The 21,346-nt window shown below is 42.9% G+C and overlaps 3 protein-coding genes across 7 annotated transcripts; 1 reads left to right on the top strand and 2 right to left on the bottom strand.

Annotated features, from left to right (window-relative positions):
* Window positions 1-762: 762 nt before the first annotated feature.
* tubd1 (tubulin, delta 1) lies at window positions 763-3,377 on the bottom strand. The gene is given in 10 exon segments (XM_029446439.1): window positions 763-868; window positions 1,000-1,184; window positions 1,381-1,538; window positions 1,659-1,823; window positions 2,015-2,246; window positions 2,351-2,365; window positions 2,367-2,534; window positions 2,536-2,569; window positions 2,675-2,822; window positions 3,194-3,377. Coding segments are annotated over 10 exon segments (1,362 nt in total). The 5' UTR covers window positions 3,345-3,377.
* A 304-nt stretch (window positions 3,378-3,681) lies between these two features.
* Window positions 3,682-14,044, top strand: rps6kb1b (ribosomal protein S6 kinase b, polypeptide 1b). Of its 2 annotated transcripts, XR_003833308.1 has the most exons (16): window positions 3,682-4,308; window positions 5,622-5,665; window positions 5,764-5,884; window positions 6,035-6,103; window positions 9,352-9,499; window positions 9,674-9,731; window positions 10,044-10,144; window positions 10,385-10,475; window positions 10,628-10,718; window positions 10,819-10,926; window positions 11,029-11,091; window positions 11,307-11,384; window positions 11,888-11,995; window positions 12,389-12,501; window positions 12,771-13,453; window positions 13,704-14,044. XR_003833308.1 is itself a non-coding variant. In XM_029446806.1 (15 exons), the coding sequence occupies exons 1-15, from the start codon at window positions 4,240-4,242 to the stop codon at window positions 13,021-13,023; spliced, it is 1,515 nt and encodes a 504-aa protein (XP_029302666.1). In that variant the 5' UTR covers window positions 3,682-4,239; the 3' UTR covers window positions 13,024-13,680. The 2 variants fall into 2 exon arrangements, 1 of the variants encoding a protein (XP_029302666.1); XM_029446806.1 differs by lacking the exon at window positions 13,704-14,044 and having other exon boundaries at window positions 12,771-13,680.
* Window positions 14,045-14,099: 55 nt separating this feature from the next.
* slc33a1 (solute carrier family 33 member 1) lies at window positions 14,100-19,839 on the bottom strand. Of its 4 annotated transcripts, none has more exons than XM_029446802.1 (10): window positions 19,725-19,839; window positions 19,572-19,605; window positions 18,166-18,620; window positions 17,883-18,036; window positions 17,576-17,771; window positions 17,280-17,479; window positions 16,972-17,156; window positions 16,721-16,838; window positions 16,134-16,349; window positions 14,100-16,038 (listed from the first exon to the last, which is right to left on the bottom strand). In XM_029446802.1, exons 3-10 carry the CDS (start codon window positions 18,576-18,578, stop codon window positions 15,868-15,870), a joined length of 1,653 nt encoding a protein of 550 aa, XP_029302662.1. In that variant the 5' UTR covers window positions 18,579-18,620; window positions 19,572-19,605; window positions 19,725-19,839; the 3' UTR covers window positions 14,100-15,867. The 4 variants fall into 4 exon arrangements, with proteins under 4 accessions (XP_029302662.1, XP_029302663.1, XP_029302665.1 ...); XM_029446803.1 differs by having other exon boundaries at window positions 19,572-19,619; window positions 19,725-19,817; XM_029446805.1 differs by lacking the exon at window positions 19,725-19,839 and adding an exon at window positions 18,822-18,914 and having other exon boundaries at window positions 19,572-19,619.
* Between the last annotated feature and the right edge of the window lie 1,507 nt (window positions 19,840-21,346).

The raw sequence follows: 21,346 nt of genomic DNA, 5'->3' as shown, positions 1-21,346 counted from the left end.
GAGCCGCACTCGTCAGTCCTTGATGTTCTTTATCTGTGCCGATTCAGACTCTTCAATGCGACTACCTTCCTGACTCCTAAATCCCACGTTGGGGAGATTTCAGATGACTGGTCGACTCCAGCTGGTGGATAAAGTCCTCTTCTGTGAACTCCGTGACTCCACTTTCCCACCGCGTCAGCTAGCTTATCAGACTGGTGTTGGCTGTTAAATAAGCACGGCAACAGCGGTCTGTAAGCTGGCTGAAGTTTGTGGGTCTTCAGCATTTCATTTGTGCCGCTCGGCTCATGCACTTCAGCCGGAGCGTTTGTGGACACAACGACCAGCCTTTACCAACACACTGATTTTATGTCGATCATCCCACGTCTGGAAACACTAGAGACAAATAAAGTGATGAAAAGTATGATGCCCTTGTCACTTGTTGTTTCCTTACTGCTGAACACTTCACACTAGAACTCCAGTTCACACTACAAGGTCCCTTTAGTAGCTGCTTTTGATCGCAGCACATGATCTTCCTCAGCAGTTCTCATGGAATTGTAGATCTCCATTTGAGCCCATAAAGGTTTCTCGTCTTTGTGGCTTAAAAGTTTAGTCGGTTTGAAAGAACAAAGCCCATAATAAATGTGACTCAATGATTTTGGTGTAAAGAAATGGACAAAGTCAAATTAGCTTTCAGTTAATCAAAAAGTTTTATTTACATGTTCTTCAGTAAATCAGTATTGTGTGGCATAAAGGCGAGGAGGGGCTTGCTTGTTCATCCCATTTCTAGCGCAGTTGATTGTAGCTGGAGATGACTTGCTCCAGAGACGTAAAGCTGTCGAGAAAGTCCTCCTCTGAGATCCCAAATTTAAGGTACTGGTGGATGTAGGCCCTGTAGCAGAGGATAATTACCAACATGCATTAAATCCAGAAACAAACTGAACTTCAGCCTCAGGGTTTAAAGTTAGAAAGAAATGGATCCAGCGTTCCCTAAAAGTGATATTTAAGCAACGTCTGACTCACCTGGACGCAAACATATTCCAGGCTTTCCCCACCATGTTATCCAGAGGTCTGAGCAGAGCCTGACTGTTACTGACCAGCGTAGCACATTTTTCATACTTATTAAAAGGCACTGGGGTTTTCCACACGTTGACAGCGTCTTCTGATGAGAGCCAGGAGGTGAACAGGGCCGGGTCCTCGAAAGCCACCTGTGGACACGACATAATTCACATCCCTTGTTCGGCACTCTGAAGAGTTCAAATGTTAAAAACTGTTGACGGTAGACAGTTTCTTGCATCATACCAGCATGTACTTCGATATGCCTTTCCAAAATGTCATCATCTCCTTCATGACTTGTGGATTTATTATAGATTTTTAATTTTTTTAATCAGCAAAATCAGCTACATTTGGAGTTCTCAGATCAGTTCTCTGACCTGTCTCTGCGCTGTAGACGTCTTTCCCTCTCAGTATGAGCAGGTTGGCCAGAGAGGTGTTGAAGCTGGGTCCTGTGAGAGTCCTGGTCCGCTCGGCGCCTGCAGGTGGACGCACCTGCCAGTCTATACCTGACACAGGACAAACAACAAGGATCCTCAGAAGTGTTTTTATTACACTCACTTTGAAGCCATACATCAGTTTAATAAACTAAACTGTCACATTTTGCCAGAAGATTTGCCGGAACTTGCCTTCCTCCATCTTGGTGTTGGAGATGAGCATCTGTCGTAGGTGTTTGAGCAGGCTTGGCCAGCTGAACGTGCTGTAGGCCATGGAGGAACTGGGCATCTGAGGGATAGTTGACACACTGAGCAGCTTGTACTCCGGGTGGCACGTGAGGCAGCTCACCAACTCACCTGAGAGACGTTCAAGAATAATGTCACTCGCTTCTCTGATATATTCCCAACAACCTCTCCCATGTTTCTTCATCAAGTGTACAACCCAGGTCTTTAACATTTTAATACATCTCCTCACTGCCCCTCTGCAGATTACACCTCGCCTTAATCTAATTCCAGAAAACGCGTGCGTGTGTCTTGGGCTCTCTCACCCAGAGGATTTCTGCTGTAGACCCCGCAGGAGTCAGCTGTGAGTGCGGGCTGCAGGATGCCGCCCAGCTGGTGAGCGATCACGCTGTTGACATCACCGAAGGAGATTTGTTTGATGTTGAGCAGCTGACTGCAGATCCTGTGCACCGTGTCGTTCTCGTGCACCAGGATGGCGTCTGACAGCTGGTAGAGATGAGCCAGCGTCAGCACAGAGTTGTAGTTCTGGACGATCACCTGACAGGACAGGTGAATGAAGAACAAATATGTTATTTTATTGCACATTATTCTATATTAATATTAAAGACTAGCCAATTACTCAGAGGCAGGCGTCTCCATACCTCCCCAGTCCTGTACTGGCCAGGTGAGGTGGTTGAGGATGAAGGACTTGGGGTAGACGTCTCGGAGACACTCAGTAACATAAGTACCAACTCCAGACCCCGTTCCCCCCGCCACACTCATTATGGCCATGAGTCCAGCCAGTCTGTCACAGCGCTCCACCTCTCGCCTCAGCAGCTCCTCCACCACGTTCTCTGTGACGAGGCCCGTGCACACAGTACCTGCGTGATACAAGAAGCACATTACCAGCTTTTACCCACATTTATTTTTAAACAGATGATTGGTTTTTACAGATTTTACAGAGAAGGTGGGGGACATGTCCTTACCCATTGGCCCAGTTGTTCCCAGATCCCTGCTTTTGGCTGAAGTGTGAAGTCTCTCCATACCTCCACTTGCCAGATTTAGCAGCCCTGCTGATACTCTGGTTGATCGCTTTGGGCTCCATGTCAATCAGCACCGCTCTTGCTACAAGATCTGGTTTTCAGACAGGGAGACATGACAGGTAAACAGATGTGCAGTACAGACAGGAAACACACTTATTTCATACAGAAAAGGGGGGGGACACAGTTATCCATGGAAAAAAAATGGTTGAAAAAAAAAAAAGGTCCTGTAAATCATTATAATAATGACTTAGTATCTCAAAATAATGACTTAATATCTCGAAATTATAACTTAGTTAATCAAAATAACGACTAGGTGACTTAGTATCTAAACATTTTTGACTTAGTATCTCAAAATAGAGAAACTTTTTATTATTTTGAACTTTTAAAGTCATTATTTCTCATTATAATGACTTGAATTATCTTTTTTTTCCATCACATAGGCAGAAAAGTGCTTCCTGTTACCTCCATGTGCAGTTTGGTGGAAGAACCTCTCACAGCTGGAGGAGCTGAACACTTTCCTCTGTCCCTCCTGAGCGTCGCTGCAGAGGACGTCAAACAGCGCGTGACCCACCTGGTTACCGCACTGCCCGAGCTGAACCGTAACTATGGACATTGTTCACCCCCTCCCGGAGACTTTCCGGGAGGAACGATAGTCTTCCGATCAGAGTATGAGAACATACAGTCTGAAATCCACCGGTGACTTCACTCTGTGAGTTAGATGTTTCATGACTGTCAGCATCTTGTAGTTTAACCTCTTAGTGTGCCCCGTACTGTTGTCTTCTGCCGCCACAGGAAGTTAGGATGGCATTTCCGCTCCAAACTGTCCAAACTTTCAAAATAAAATTTATATTCGCAACCTTTTGGAAAATGTTAAATATATATAATTTACATTGGATATTTATATATTTTTTCTTTAATTATTATTATTGTTATTATTATTTTTATGAAGCCTATCAGCAGTTATAATGGTAATGTTTCTTTGTGTTGCTTTATTGTCCGACTACTAGGGGAAATTAGTTTTTCACTTTATTTTTTGATTTCTCTGAAATGTGTCTTATATCTAAAAGTTGTTGTAAAATCTTGCTATGAATGGGAATGGGAAGATCTTACCATGTTTATTTAATATTTAACTTGTTGTGAATATACTGTTGTTGATGTATTGATTGATTTTCATGGATCATTAGATACAAAAACACCTTTTTTCCAAGATGTTAAAAGACAAAGAAAACACAAAGAAGTAACAGTAAAAAAAAAACACCTCACCACAATTTAAGAACATTAAAAAATAAAACAGGGAAAGCTCAAATAAAAATGTCACTGCATTTCATTATAAATCTGACTCAGTATTACAAAATAAAAGCTCAGGTTACCGCCCCTTTTGTTGAGTGTAGCAGTGCGCATGCTCAGCGTAGTAGCCGGTTATGGCGGCGGTGTGTGTTTGTCCATGAGGTGGGGGACGCCTGCTATTTTTGCGGTCTGTGACAGAGTGATCCGAGCGAAGCGCTGCTATGGCTGGAGTGTTTGACATTGATTTGGACCAGCCGGAGGAAAATGTCTCCGACGATGAGAATGAGGAGGTACTTTAATGGGAGATGTTGAACGTAACTGCGGGAGTTGTCACAGCAGAAACTCTTCACGCACAGCAAGCTAGCTGTTAGCCTGTTAGCATGCCACCGCAGGCCTGCTCCTGCAGCCGGAGCTCTCGGGCCTTTTCAACCCGGGTTAGCAGAGGCTAATGCTAGCTCGCCACTGTTAGCCTGACAACGATCATGACAGAGCTGTCACTTGTTCTGTTTTTATATGACTAGTAGTGACAGTGAGTGTTAAACTGCCTTGTTTACGTTGCCTTGGTTTTAAAACCATCGCTGTCATGTTGGAGTTGTGCAAGCAAAGCCTTACTTGGCCAAAGGTGCTGCAGTGATAAATGTGGCTCAGTGTGCAACAGTTTATTTTGGCAAGACTGTAACAGAGTGGGACTGTGTGGACTTTAAGCTGGTGCCTGTGTGTTTCTGCTCACACAGTCTAAAATGCAGCAGCACAACACTACTGCATCTTTACACTGTACTTTTAACTTGAAAAAACAATTACATGAAATCATATTTATGATAATACTGCTTTATACTATTGTCAAACTAGTAAAGTATTACTGCATAGTCATTAGCACCTGCTAGCAGGAGTAGTCATTTAATAGGAGATAGTAATGAACTGCATACACATATTTACATGTTTCATTAGGATAAACAACGTTTGCTTCATATCATGTTGATGTCCAGGTAGCATGGATTGGGCAACTAACACAACACAGCAGTTCTTGTTTGTCAGTTTCACATCACAGCTGTGTTAATGTGAAGCCAAACAGTTATACTACTGTAGGATGTAGATATTATGTTCACTTTCAATTAATCTCTCCAATAATGTAATAGGTGTTTAGTCTAAAAAGTGACAGAAAATAGCAAAACTAATGTGCTTAAGTCTCCCTGATCCAAGGTGATGTCTTCAAATGTCAAAAGCAGCAAATCCTCAAACTGGATAAGATGGAACAAGAAAATGAATATTTGAAAAGCTTGATTATAAATGTACCTGCAGCATTTATACTGCTTATAAATATTTATATGTGTAGGATGACAAGTATTATGACTGCTTTACTATCAAAGTGTTTGAACTGACAAAGTGTTTTAAACACAAGAAAGAAAAGGAACATGTCCGAGGTTATAAGCTCCTACAGAGTTGTTGAAGAAAGAAAGAAAGAAGAAAGAAAGAAAGAAGAAGAAAGAAAGAAAGAAAGAAAGTCACTAAATGGAACTAATTTCTGCTCGTGTTTTCTCCATCACAGTCCCTCCACTTCCTCATTAAATCATAAACGCTTACCAACTTCTTCTTCTCCTTGCAGGTGGAAATCAGTGACATCATGGACCAGTGCAGTGGATTTGAGTTGTAAGTATTCAGCGTGTCCTTCTGTGCTTTTTGTTCACGCATGATATTTTTGAATCTGTGAACAACAAAAGCACAATGCAATGAATGTGTCTGTGCAGCAACATGGACGACTGTGAGAAGATTGAGATATCGGAGGACAACGTCAATCAGGGGACGGAGAACATCAGACCGGAGTGCTTTGAGCTGCTGCGGGTCCTGGGGAAAGGCGGTTATGGAAAGGTACTAGTGCTACCCGAGATGTAGCAAAATACACTTAACATGCACACACTCCCACAAATGCACACTTTGGATCATTTTCCCTCTGTAGTGTTAACTTACATTGACTCGTTATTCATTTTAAACATGTCAATCATTTCCCCTTTCATGCAGGTCTTTCAAGTTCGAAAAGTTATTGGAGCTGAATCGGGCAAAATATTTGCTATGAAAGTTTTAAAAAAGGTACTTCTTTCTGCTTAAATCGCTTCAATTGGAGCGATGTATTTGTATCCTGTTAGCGTAATTGCATGCTTGTTATTACAAATATACATTATGGTGCTTCTGTCTGCAAATATTGGCTCTCCTAGAAGCCAGTGGTGGGGTAAGATTTCACTGCTAGTTGGTAGCGTGCCATCTGCGCTGCTGCAGCATTGGCACTTGAAACACTCAGCCTCAGCCCGTTAGAGTCCGCTTGATATTCACACTGCTTCTGCTTGATTGGCTAAAATGACCCCAGTGACACGTTGAACACGTGCCAGATGTCGTTTTAATTGTTCAGCTTCAAAGTGGCAGGCAGCACAGTTTTGATGGAGGCCTGTAGTTTTGGCGTAGAGCCCAGGGCCGTGTTTATGAAGCATCTCAGTAAGTAGTCAGTCCTCACACAGAGGCAGTCTTGCATTTAGGCTTAGGAGTGGAAGCATTCTATCAACTAACTCAACCGAGAAAATTAATCGTGGCATTTCCAGGTTTACAGCAGGTAGACAGTGACAGGAGAAATATGCTACACACACTCCAGCAGCTGTACAAATACACAAGTAACAACTTAGAATAATAAGATTTTCAGATTTGAATTGGAGTAAAATGTATATTTGGTGTGGTGGATGTACACACTGAATACAATGCATGATTCATAATCAACAAAAAATTAATTAAGACATTTCAAAACTTCTCAGTCAACAAGTTTGAACTGCAGCGTTAAAAATCAAAGGGCTTGTCACCGCCTCAGCGCCTGTTGGAGCTCCATCTGTTGTCGTAGTTCTGACACGCAAAGCTGAGACAACATTGCTGCTGACTGGCAGCTCTTTAGCTTTCTGACAGAAGTGCTTAGCAAACACAAACGGCCCCCGGAGAGTGTGAAGAGCTGGAGGAACAGGAGACACCGGACATGTAAAAATCACTTCTCCATAGAATTTTAAAGCATGATCTTCATTGTAAAGCTTTAGTGTTGAGTATTAATTAAGTAGTGTCGGTGTCAAAGCAAGAGAACTAGAAGTGTCATGATCTGCCTTAAACTTTATTTAATAATTAAACTTGATCAGCAATAAAAAAAGAAATGTCACGACTGCATCTGTGACATTGTTGCACAGCTGAATGAGAAGGTCTATCTGCAATCTGGAGGGTTACACAACACGCCCACTTTACTACACGACACGCCCACTTTACTACACAACACGCCCACTTTACTACACGACACGCCCACTGAAATACATGCCACGCCCGCTTTACTATATGACACTCCCACTTTAATATACAACGTGCCACGCCCGCTTTACTAAATGACACGCCCACTTTACTACACAACTCGTCCACTTTACTACACGACACGCCCACTTTAATATATGACACGCCCACTGAAATACATGCCACGCCCACTTTACTACACAACACGCCCACTTTACACAATGACACGCCCACTTTAATATATGACACGCCCACTGAAATACATGCCACGCCCACTGTACTAAATGACACGCCCGCTTTACTACACGACACGCCCACTTTACTACACAACACGCCCACTTTATTATGGTACATGCCCGCTTTACTACACAACACGCCCGCTTTACTACACAACACGCCCACTTTACTACACGACACGTCTGCTTTACTACACAACACGCCCACTTTACTACACGACACGCCTGCTTTACTACACGACACGGCCACTTTACTACATAACAATATACAAAACGCCCGCTTTACTATACAACACGCCCGCTTTACTATATGACACGCCCACTTTACTATACGACACGCCCACTTTACTACACAACAACACGCCCGCTTTACTACATAACAATATACAACACGCCCGCTTTACTACATAACAATATACAAAACGCCCACTTTACTATACGACACGCCCGCTTTACTATACAACACGCCCGCTTTACTATATGACACGCCCACTTTACTATACGACACGCCCACTTTACTACACGACACGCCCGCTTTACTACACGACACGCCCACTTTACTACATAACAATATACAAAACGCCCACTTTACTATACGACACGCCCGCTTTACTATACAACACGCCCGCTTTACTATATGACACGCCCACTTTACTATACGACACGCCCACTTTACTACACAACAACACGCCCGCTTTACTACATAACAATATACAAAACGCCCACTTTACTACACGCCACGCCCGCTTTACTACACGACACGCCTGCTTTACTACACGACACGCCCACTTTACTACATAACAATATACAAAACGCCCACTTTACTACACGCCACGCCCACTTTACTACACGACACGCCCACTTTACTACATAACAATATACAAAACGCCCACTTTACTATACGACACGCCCGCTTTACTATACAACACGCCCACTTTACTATACGACACGCCCACTTTACTATACGACACGCCCACTTTACTACACAACAACACGCCCGCTTTACTACATAACAATATACAAAACGCCCACTTTACTACACGCCACGCCCGCTTTACTACACGACACGCCCACTTTACTACATAACAATATACAAAACGCCCACTTTACTATACGACACGCCCGCTTTACTATACAACACGCCCGCTTTACTATATGACACGCCCACTTTACTATACGACACGCCCACTTTACTACACAACAACACGCCCGCTTTACTACATAACAATATACAAAACGCCCACTTTACTACACGCCACGCCCGCTTTACTACACGACACGCCCACTTTACTACATAACAATATACAAAACGCCCACTTTACTATACGACACGCCCGCTTTACTATACAACACGCCCACTTTACTATACGACACGCCCACTTTACTATACGACACGCCCACTTTACTACACAACAACACGCCCGCTTTACTACATAACAATATACAAAACGCCCACTTTACTACACGCCACGCCCGCTTTACTAAACGACACGCCTGCTTTACTACATGACAATATACAAAACGCCCACTTTACTACACGCCACGCCAGCTTTAATATACGACACGCCCGCTTTACTACATGACAATATACAAAACGCCCACTTTACTACACGCCACGCCCGCTTTACTATACGACCACTTTACTACACAACTCACCTTAACTTTCTCTCTATTAGTCATGGAGGACAAATATGCAAGCAGCTCGTATGTAGTGCTACACAACATGTTCAGTGTTTCACCACTTTTCTGCCTCTTTACTAATGTTGAAAAACATCTTCGGGGTGGGGCCATCAGGCTATGATTGTTCGCAACGCCAAGGACACAGCCCATACAAAGGCAGAGAGGAACATCCTGGAGGAGGTGAAGCACCCTTTCATTGTTGATCTCATCTACGCCTTCCAGACAGGAGGGAAGCTGTATCTCATCCTGGAGTACTTGAGTGGTAAGTTAAACAGGGAGGGGGGTAGGGAGATTAATGCATATTATTCCTGCTCTTCTCCTCCAGGGAGATCAGTGGTGAGGGTCAGCTACACAACCTTTTGAGATGGGAGGGGTGTAGGGTTGCTGTATGTGTGTCACCCACATTAACTGCATAAAACTGTGTTCACCTGTGCAGGAGGAGAACTTTTCATGCAGCTGGAGAGGGAGGGCATCTTCATGGAAGACACAGCCTGGTGAGTTTTTATATCGTATTGTCATCAATGACAATACTCATTTCTGATTGGCTGGCTGGTATATGTTGAAGTTGTGTGTCAGGATGCCTCAAACTCAGTTCTGTTCGGCACACAAAGTATATTAAACTGCAGGTAACTATAGCAATGACACTTACAGTACGCTTCCTCACCTTTTGAAATTAACCTAACAATGGGTTAAAATGACAATAAACATATAGTGTATTGATACCATATGCCTAACAGACTGGTCGATCTTCATTTAGGAATAAATTAGCACTATTTATTGGTTTGTTTATTTGTTTTTCTCTGTAGTTTCTACCTGGCAGAGATCTCCATGGCTCTGGGTCACCTGCACCAGAAAGGCATCATCTACAGAGACCTAAAGCCTGAGAACATCATGCTCAACAACCATGGTGTGTGTGTGTGTGTGTGTGTTTTCAACATGTGTGCATGTGATGAAATGAACTCAAACCTTCCTGCATGATTTCTCAAAGAAAAAGTCTTAGATTTCTTTGTATTTGACCTTAAAACAACTGTACATATGCACAAATATCAGTAAATAAAGACCTTGTTGTGATTTAACGCAGATGTTCTTGTAAATCCGCCACAAAGAATTGTAAATAATTGCATTTGAATGTGTTTTTTCCTTCCAGGCCATGTAAAGCTGACCGACTTTGGACTGTGTAAAGAGTCAATTCACGACGGCACAGTCACCCACACTTTCTGTGGAACAATCGAATACATGTATGTTGTCCTGGCTCATTTCCCTCCTTCATACACTTGCATTCAAATATGCTTCCTTGCTGACTCCACTTGCTCTCCTTCTTCTTTCCTGCTTATTGTTGACTCACTAACTTTAATTAATTAGTAAGAAATGTGCACTGGCTTTGTTGCAGGGCCCCAGAGATCTTGATGAGAAGCGGACACAACAGAGCAGTGGACTGGTGGAGTCTGGGCGCTCTGATGTACGACATGCTCACAGGAGCGGTAGGTTCAACTTTTACAATATGAAAAAGCTTTTTAAAATACAAAGTGTAATTTGGAAATGTTTGAGTAACCCCTTCCTCTCTCTCTCTTCCCACTGTAGCCACCGTTCACAGGTGAAAACCGAAAAAAGACCATTGACAAGATCCTGAAGTGTAAGCTCAGCCTGCCGCCCTACCTCACACAAGAAGCCAGAGATCTCCTGAAAAGGGTATCTCCCGTTTGTTTGACCCTTGTACTGCGTGTGTTTATCCAAAATAAGGGTGGAGTTGTTGTGTAGACATTCTTTTCACATTATCTGCTGGTTGTACAGTTGCTGAAGAGAAACGCCTCGTCACGGCTGGGAGCGGGCGCAGGAGATGCCACAGAAGTGCAGGTGAGAAAAGATATTATGCAATGCTTGTTTACTTAGCTGCCACCAGTTTGAAACTCTACTGCTGCAGAGGGTTTGTGAGTCCTTGTCCCCTCTCAGGACACACTGCTACTAACAATCATTGGAAAAAGCTGTCGTTGCATGAACGGTGTTTAAACCTCTCCCAGACGTAGACGCTCTGACTCATGGCCCTCTTGTTTGCTTGTGATATCCCGTAGGCTCATCTCTTCTTCAGACACATCAACTGGGAGGATCTGCTGGCTCGGAAAGTGGAGCCGCCCTTTAAACCTTTCCTGGTGAGTGTCGGGTCACAAGGAATTCTGACACTACAGCGCTGCTTGTAGTTTCAGTGTGGGGAATTTGAGAATGTTAAATGTTGAAATTAGATCTCTGTGAACTCTCAACTAATGCCACTTGAGATCTTGTGAGATCGAGATGCGGGTTAATTCCCAAATTAAACCAACTGAACAATTTCAGTAAGTGAACGTAGGTCCTCTCTCGTTTCACTCTCACGTGTCGTTAGCTGACAATTTCATCAGCGTGGAATATGAAATAGAATATATACAAATAAATCATTCACAGCAGCTGTAAGGTGCTGGAAAGGCTTGAAAATGCACCTTGAAAAGTCCTTGAATTTGACTTTCAAAAAGGTGGAGAGAATAATATATTTATTTGTAATGTTAAGGAATGTTTAACCTCTATTTGTTGTGTCTTGTTGGGCACTCTGTGTGAAAACAATCAATCCTCTCGTGTTGCTGCACCTCCTCACCGGTGTTCGTCTTCTCTTATATCTCGGCAGCAATCGGCTGAAGACGTGAGTCAGTTCGACTCGAAGTTCACCAGTCAGACGCCAGTCGACAGCCCGGATGACTCGACCCTCAGTGAGAGTGCCAATCAAGCCTTCCTGGTAACTTCTCGTACATTTCGCTTGTTTGTTTTGTGATCTCTTGAAGAAAAGAGAGTTCCTGTTGTCAGGAACACGCTGAGAAGTCTCAGGACCTTTCACGTGCAAATGAATGATTCATAAGCTTTTACTGAAAAGTTGCATTTCCCTTTATTTTCCACATAATTACTGCTTTCTCAGCTACTTTATGTTAATAAAGATAATATTTTAAAAGGCTTATAGTTAAACAGCATATATTAATGAGTTTGTATTGTTTTATATTCAGTTTAAAAGATGCTTACATCACAGAGCAGCGTAAACACTGGTTCACACTCGTCTGACTCGTACAGTAATGTGTTCCGCTCTCAGGTGCGACTGTGCACCAAGCGTTTGTCTCTGATGTCTTTGTTTCTGCAGGGTTTCACATACGTCGCTCCGTCGGTCCTGGAAAACATCAAAGAGAAGTTCTTGTTTGAGCCAAAGATCCGCTCACCTCGACGGATCGTGGACAGCCCGAGGACACCTCTGAGGTACGTCAGTGTCCGGGTGAAACCCTTTCTACCAAACTCCATCTGAGGCCAAAGAAATGTTGTTAGAATAATTCCTTACAGAACAAATCCCCACATCATGAAGATGTTATTGTGCGTGGCGTCATGTCATTAACTGATAGATAAAACGCAGAAGTCTGTTCTGTGCACCACGGAAACCAGGAATAATACATAAAAATAAATCTTCCATGTTGGTTATTGTAACAACGGCCTCTCGGTGACATCGCCTCCTCTCCTCTTTGTTATTTCAGCCCAGTTAAGTTCTCTGGGACGGACTGCTGGGCCCGGAGCCCCCTTCTCACCGGCCGGCCGAGTGTCCTCCAGTCCCCTCAGGACCAAGCCATGGAGCTGTCCACCCCGGAGCACATGGACGTCACTACAAACTCCGAAGCCTCGGCCCCTCTTCCCATCCGCCAGCCCACCGGGGTCAACCTGGGTCAGATGAAGCAGCAAGCCTATCCCGTCGTGGCTAAACGGCCCGACCATTTACGTATGAACCTATGACCCACCGCACCTCTTTAGGAGAGTTTATTTTGTGACTTTTTTTTTTTTCTTGATATTTTTTAAGAAACAAAGCAAAAAAGAAACGGATGCTAGAGACAATTCAAATCCTAAAATTGCACATCCGCACACTCCGTATACTGTCACAACCTGGAGTTTGTGCGTGGGTCTGGGACTCCAGCAGTTAAGTGCTACAGACAACATCACCGCCTCACCACTTCTCCTCGACACCTCATGTCTCTTGACCTTTGTCTTCTGACCCCCCCCCCCCCCTTCCTGAACTGGACCTGTAGGGCTGGAATCCTTTTGAGGAGCCGCAGCCTTTTCGTGTGACCCAGAATTCAAAGGCGATAATAAATCAAACCGTATGCAAGCAATCCACTCAGTCTACTGTACGATGACTTCCGAAGTGCTTTGTGCTGTTTGAACGCCGGTGAGGAAATCGTTTCCATCGGGAGATTTTGACAATTCTTAGACAAAAAAAAAAAAATGCTTCCTGGCTCTGAATGAAATGAATTATTAAAAACAATCACAGATGATTGTGAGCGAGCAGAGGCTCTGATGATATAGCTTTATGTCTTACAATGTTTTACAACATGCATTAACTGTGCTATACATCGACGATGAATCGGAGCCTGAATTAAACAAGAGAAAAAACATGTTGACGTTTTACATTCTTTCAGCGTTACTGTCGTGGGAATACTTCCTCGCTCTTCAGGCGTGCTGCAGTGGGATGTATCGCTGGAGTAGTTGACGCATCAGCAGATATAATTCAGCTTGATCACCGTGACCACCCAAAAGCGATCTCGGTGCTGCGCCACCCAGGAGCCGTCAGACCCCCGACTGACCCCTGGAGGGAACTCACACGGGAGACGGTGGCACCAGTTGATCTGAACATCTGCAGATGTTTAAACTCAGAGCAACATTTCCCGCCTGTTCCGTCAGCGTTCACTTGTTTAGGAGGGACATTTTAGAAATCCCCCCAAAAAAAGCAAGGAAAGTTGTAATAAAATGTAAAACAATACAGAATGCTTCTCGGCTTCTTCTTCTTGGATTGAGGAAACATTTAAAGAGCTCACACGTGTGCATTTGTTTTTAATTACATACAAGATGTTTCAAATCTCATTGCATCTTAAGAATGATGCTCAGAACATGTCTCACTATGTTGTCACCCTGTCATTCCTTTTCCTTTTATGACGAAGGATTTTGAACTCAAACAAAAGTTGTGCAAAGAAAAACATGAGGTAACGTTGTGACATCAATTAAAACTGAATGTTCTGCAGTTGAAAGATCAATTTAGCAGAAATCAAGATTCACAGTCTATCTAATAATGTATTGGTCAAAGAAGATCAAACATAGTGCCCCGTCAGTGGCACAAAGGCTCATGAACAAGTAAAGAACCAATCAGCATCAACGCAGTCGCGCAGTATGAAGTGACCGATGTACAGAGTAGAGTTTGACCTTTGTGCATTTCAGAGGAACCACTGGCCAAACATGTTTTAAAAAGGACGTGCCATCGTAATCTGGAAATGTTTGACCTTTTCACGTGTAGTTCAAAGTCAGCATTAACCCCCCCCCCCCGTGAACCCTGATTAACATTCACACTCGACATTGTTGGATTTAAAATGCTGGCTTTAGAGAAAATACTGTAACATTCAGTTCTATGTACAAATATGCAAAACATAAACAGCATCTGCGTATCAAGTTTCTTCCAGAGGCTGCTGGTCCGGGGGGGGGTTTTGGGGGCAAGAAATTCTCTATGTATTTATCTACATACTTGTAGGCTGGTGGTAGATCCTCGGTCTACACTGCAAAGCTCCACTTGATGGTGTACAGCATGTTGACCTTTGTCTCAATGATAATGCATCTATGAAAACGGACACGGGCCTGGTTTAAAAAGACATATGCATGTTTCTCTTGTCTAATATCACTTTACAGATTTGAATTGGTCCAATAATAAAAAGGTCAAACTGATCAGATTTAAGGAAAGTTTGGAAAAATAGAAGATATTTTAGACGTCTCAGCTCCTTTAACTATTAGTGATGTTGGTCATAATGTAATTCTGCTTCAGGAATGTGTGCTCAGCATCATGTAGTTTGTAAACAAACAAAAAAAAGCAGAATAAAATCAGTCATGTGTTTAAAACCAAACATTCTTACAGACAACAGTTACACAATGCCTTGATTATTAACTCAAACTTAACTGGCTCTGAAAGACAAGGCACAAATCACTTAAAAAGGAAAACATATATTTAAATAATAATTAAAAAACAACATTGGTTCAGATCTGAGTCAAACAGCAATGACAGATCGTCACACTGGGTTTAATTTACTTGGATTAACCAGCATCAGGACAGATGGACAGACTTCCCTTTAGATTTAGATTAATGATGAAGGTTAACGAGAGTCTGGAGTGCCGGGTTCACTAATGTCCATTTAGAAGATTGTTCTATGTGGAGGGGCTCAAATTTCAAGAAGTTATTGGCTGTCCAAGCAGGTAAAAACAAACCCCGATATGCATCTGAACATACTCTTTGACTCTCGTTTGGTAAGGCTGAGCAGCAGAATGAGGTTTCAGAACAACAAATAAAAAGTCCTCAGCTAGTCTGCTTGTTTCACTGTTCTAATGATGAGCAGGATGTTGACCTCCGGAGAGAACATGGCGTCTTTCATCACATGAATGCACTTTAAGATGACACAGAGTGAAAGTGTTTTCTGAATGAGCAGCTACAGCGGAGAGTAAACCAGGTGGATGAGGAACAACAGGATGTTCACCATTCGGCTGTTTTTGGAGCAGTGTATGCAAAAGTGCAAGAAAAAAAAAAAGAGTCAGTGGAACTGATGAGTGTCATCCCGTAACAGCTCTGCACCTCCATGCAGCGGGGCTCTGTTCCTGCAGCCGCCTCATCTTCTTCCCTAACCACACCCACCAGGCTAAACCAATGACGACACACACCACCGACTCCACGTAGTAGCCGTCTAATGTAGTCACGCAAACGCCGCCCTCCTTGACGCACAGCTGCAGACGGGAACAGGGACAAAGGAATCAATGTATAAAGTGTAATTACATGCACCACGGTGCAGAGCCCCCTCCCCCGTCTCCTCCTTACTCACCCCGGCCTCCTCTGGAGAGCCACAGCTCTGCCCGACCGCCCCCTGACACTCCTTAGAGGTGAGGGGATCCACCATCCACAGAGCCACAGTGGAGGGCCAGTTCCCACCGAGGTTAGTGACCGTGTTCAGCAGCGTCATGTAGGTCCCGCCGATGAGGGGGTCACTCACTTTGGCATGGAAGGCCATGCAGGCCACGTACATACTGTACAACGCCACCTGGTGAGCAACACGGGAAACATTTGTTAAAGCTGAACAATTGTTGCATCATCATCATTTTAATCAGATGGTCCAAAAAACTAATATAAACTCAATTATTCCTAAAGAAGGACATCTGTAAACACGGTTTCATATCCTCTCGACAGACATGAAACCTCCCTCACTCAAATATACCATAAATGTAAATCTATTGTTTCACACAGTGACATCTGGGGGCAGGGAGAGGAAATGAACCACGGTTGGTAGAGAAAGAGGAAATCATGACAACACTGTGATGTGATGTCTAGAGGGCTGCCACCATTGTGCCCCTGAGCAAGGCTCTTAACCCTGTAGTGCTCGCAGCACTGTGAGACAATAACAGAAATGCAAACCTGATGCAACGCGTAGCTAAGCAGCACTAAGGCGTAGTAGTACACAGGAAACCCTCCTTCTTGTTTTACGCTGGGAGTCCACCACACCAGCAGAGCGTACTCCAGTCCTATGAGCAACCTGCGAGCACAAGACAGCAACACTCGGTTAGCTTTTAGATTATTGAATGTGAGTAGGGTGTGTGTGTGTGTGTGTGTGTGTGTGTGTGTGTGTGTGTGTGTGTGTGTGTGTGTGTGGTCATGTGTGTAACAACCTAAAAGGGAAGGCCTTGTAGAAGATATCCAGAGGTCGGGGCCCTGCAGTGTATTTACTGATGATCACAGGAAGTAGGATCTGCAGAGGCACCATGGGCACTGCCAGCAATGCCAGCTGCTCCTTGGGAACTCCAGCCTCCACCAGCTTCAGACCCGTCACTGCGTCTGCTGCAGAGAAGCCAATCTGAAACACAAAGCGAAGACACCTGAGAAATCCTTCAGTCACAATAGATATTCAAGCATGAAGCAAACAAAAGCAACACTTTCAAAGTTATATTTCAAAGATAAACCAAGTCATTCATCATACTTTAGCCGTGAGAAGCAAGGCACAGAAGGTGAAGACTGTGGGCATCTTGATGATAGAGAACAGCAGCTTGTAGGTTTCCATGACACCCTGCGTCTCCTCCTGCACTTTCCTCTTTCCATTGCCGTGCTCATTTTCCTTTTTAATGATGGCTACCAACGTGGTGGAAATCAGGAACACTATTCCCCAGAAAAACAAGAAGTCTGCCGCAGAAGAACAGAAATGTTACTGTTCGGACGTGACGTGTCTTAGAACATATTATTTTCTGGTTCACCTTGTAGCTCATGGGTAGGTAGTACCTGCCAAGGTGACGATGCCGGTGTCCTTGGGCTCTACTCTGAGATATTTGTTGCAGAAGTCTGCAGACTCCAGAGCCAGGAAGAGCACATTCCCTAAGAAGTATCCGGCGGTTTGGCCGACAGAGTTGCATGTAGAAGCATATCCCACATTCTCTCGGGATAACATAGTGAGGGCCCAGCCATCCACAGCTATGTCCTGAGAGGCAAAGAAGGTGCAGCCATCGGAGGACGTTAGAGAAAACTATCCACTCGAATGCATTCATCTTCCTTAATGTGGGATTGTGTCGCAGTGTTCATGATTTCCTACCTGTGTGGCTGCCAGGAAGGCAAGCATAAAGAAGACTGCGGTGAGCATTACCACCTTGGGTCCTCCCTCACTCTGCAGGAGTGAATTGACGGTCATAGAAAGGTAGATCATGAAGAGGCCCAGCAGGTACTGCGTGGGCACCAGCCATGACTTTCTGCAGAAGCAGGTAGGAAGTAAAACAAAAAATATCAGGAAAGATACACAGTGTAGGAATAAGGGGCAGAAAATCCACAGATGGAAACATTAACATAAACAGTATGCAGTATGCACACGTCCTTCTTACCTTCTACCAAACCTGCTGAAGTAGAGAGCGTCCACCAGTGGCGCCCACAGAAGCTTGAGACTAAATGGCCAGAAGACAAAGCTGAAGAAGGCTTGGTCTTTGTAGCTGACACTCTTACTTTGTAAAATCAGAGGGATGCTACCAGCCAGTCCCAGAGGAATCCCTTGCAGCACGTACAGGAAGAGAAGAAGCAACACGTTCCCCAACTCGCCACGGATCCCAGGCCGGACTCTGTGCCTCCTGTCCTCAGAGTCGGACCCTCTGATAAGACCCTCCGCTTCCTCTTCTACCTCTGGTTCAGAGGAGCTCATCTCTCCCCTGCCCATGTCCGTCATGTTTTCAGAGGGGAGGGTGGCACCCGCCATCTTCCTCTGTCGCCCGTTCGTGTGCGTCATAAAATCTGAGTGCTCCATGTTGGAACAGTGGGTATCAAACCCGCAGTGCCCTCAGCAAATCTGCAGAAAGAGATGAAAGAGAAATACTGAAACAGGTTAACTGACTGCTAAGTCTCTAAAGCTACCATGAAACATTTCAATCCCATTGAGATAAACAACGCAATACAATATTGACAAAACAGGTTTGGGAAATGCTAGCTAACAGCCAACTGGATGAGTGGAAACACGTTCATGAGCTACAAGCAGTGAACCGTCACCTACATTTCATCAAATAGTTGCAGAAAGACGTAGGCAAACTGGTCACGTAAGTTTCTGGAATGATGACTTGCATATAATATATATAGCATACGCACACTGCACATGACAGGGACATAAAGGCAATGTTTATTATTCAATCATTATTGGGGTGAAAGGTGAATGTGACACTTCCAGGGACTTCAAAGATCCAGGAGTTCCCATAATTTACAGCTATAGATTTGTAGAATTTATAGAGATGCATTTTTACTATCTTCCCACCCAGGGCTGTAAGAGATGCTCGGCCAACATTTTTAGATGACAAGTTTTTGCACTTCTTTTAATTTATTTTCTTGTTTCTTCACCGCCAAGCATTTATGAAAGGTGCTATATAAATACAGTTATTATTATTATTATTATTATTATTATTATAGCACACTACAAGAGAAAGAGACAAACTGACTGACCACAGTGTGAAATAAGTCCTAAACTAATGCCATGTGTTTGCACTCACTGCTTGGCTCGCAGACACCACCAGTCTCTGAAATAAATCTTATATTAAGGAATAATTATGGAAATCAATTAATGTGTTAACCATAAAATCACCATGTGCCACGGTTTCGCCTAAGAATAAATTAAAACATAAAGTTAAAATAGCAAAACTATCAAATTAAAACGATCCAGGAGATTAATTATGGCAAATATAAAGACAAACAAAGGAAGTGCAAGCAGAAACAAAGGGGAAATCAAACAAGCAGAAGATGGATTCATGCATACCTGGTAATGATGACAGCATGCTAAATCAGAAAGACTGAACACAAGCGGCTGAATTACGGAGCAAATCAATAATAATACATTTTATTCTATGTTTATTTCATCGCAATTTGGCAACATCTTAATAAATGTAAGTAATACAAAGAAAATTACTACCGTTTGACTTTGAACAGTTTACATCGGCGAACATCAACACAGAAGAACCAGGAAGTGCGTCGTGTGCGACGTCTAAATGTGTCCGGCACCTACAGATGACGTGTCAAAGCACAAGTGAAACTAGTTCCGCTTCAATGTTAAAACAAAGTAATATTTCAAACGGGGGGAAATAAAACAATTAAAATTATGTAAAGCCCACTGTTTTACTGTAAAACATTATTACAGTAAAGGTAATTGCACCTCTTTTTTATATTTTTTATATGATAACAGTGGTTAAAGCCCATAGCATTTTAGTAGGAAATGTACTATATACATATTGTATTTAGTATAGTAAAGTATTTTTTTAATGTATTCATTCATTGCCATTTCAAAGCTTATACTGTAATCATGCTCTGGATATTTTTTATTATTATTGTTGTTATTATACACAATTATGTTATGTAAAAATAACACAAAGAAGTCACATTTTTACAAGAATGAAATCAGATATCCCTGAGATTTCCAGCTAAAGATGAACTGGATGAACATGACAAAAGCTATTTCACAGAGGATTTTTCAATACAAATGAAAGTGTACAATAAAAATACAGGGAAATCCAAATAAAGAAGGAAGTAATGGATTGAAAAGGTCTTTGGTCTGAAATGTTCTCCTCCATCAAAAGATCCTTTATAATATAATAGTCATGATGAACCCGTTAAACCGCTTTTGAGTTAGAGCTAATGAAGAACAGCACGGTCTACCTTGTGGTTGCTGTGAGTGCACATGAAGCTGCTTATCCACACAGATGGCATGTGACAACACACAGGCACATTTGTGTGGACCAGCACGTGATAACAGGAACACTGTGCAGCTACCGTTTTAACCATGTGATGCACCTTATTTTCTCTCTGTATCACAAGTACATTATTGTCTCTTACTCACTAACCACAGACAGCAATCCTCCATGTTTAAGTTTATTTATTGTTTTGTTTAACTTGTATGGGCATCTGCTCCACATTTGTCATGTTTCAGCACATTTGTTTGAGAATATGCACCAATAAAAGCATTTGTTACATGGACATGCATTATATCTTTGCTTGTCTACCTGTCTTGAAGAGATGATCTGTGTCAAAATATACATGGTGCATGATGTTCCTAAACAGGGACATCTTTACTGTTATATGGTAACGTTAATGTTCTTTGTGCACTGGTTTAGAATGGTGCTTATAGTTTGACTGGTTTTAATATCTACCAGCCAATAAGAAATCAGTATTTTCCATGGCCATGGTATTGTCTGTGTTGTAAAGTGATTTTCATTACATTTTCCACAGGATGGCGCTGATATCATCACATATTCATCTCACCCCCCATGATTCTCAACCTCTGGCAGTGGTGGAAGAAGTATTTAGAACCTTTACTGAAGTAAAAGTACAAATAACACACTGTGAAAATACTCCACATTCCTCCTGAGTGTGTAATCTTTATGGAAGAGATGATACGGATGCTGCAACTACATTATTATCTGCTCAATGAAGAAATGCATTAGACAAACACAAAAGCCACTGATGAACAATGAGCCTTAAGGTCAGTTATGTTGTATTTTATGTGTCTGAAGAAAAGTTCTGGAATATATAGTTGCTGTG

The sequence above is a fragment of the Cottoperca gobio genome, chromosome 13 (assembly GCF_900634415.1).
Source record: "Cottoperca gobio chromosome 13, fCotGob3.1, whole genome shotgun sequence".
Lineage (NCBI taxonomy): Eukaryota > Metazoa > Chordata > Actinopteri > Perciformes > Bovichtidae > Cottoperca > Cottoperca gobio.
The sequence above is the reverse complement of the archived record's forward strand: the minus strand, read 5'-3'. Positions and strand labels throughout refer to the sequence as shown.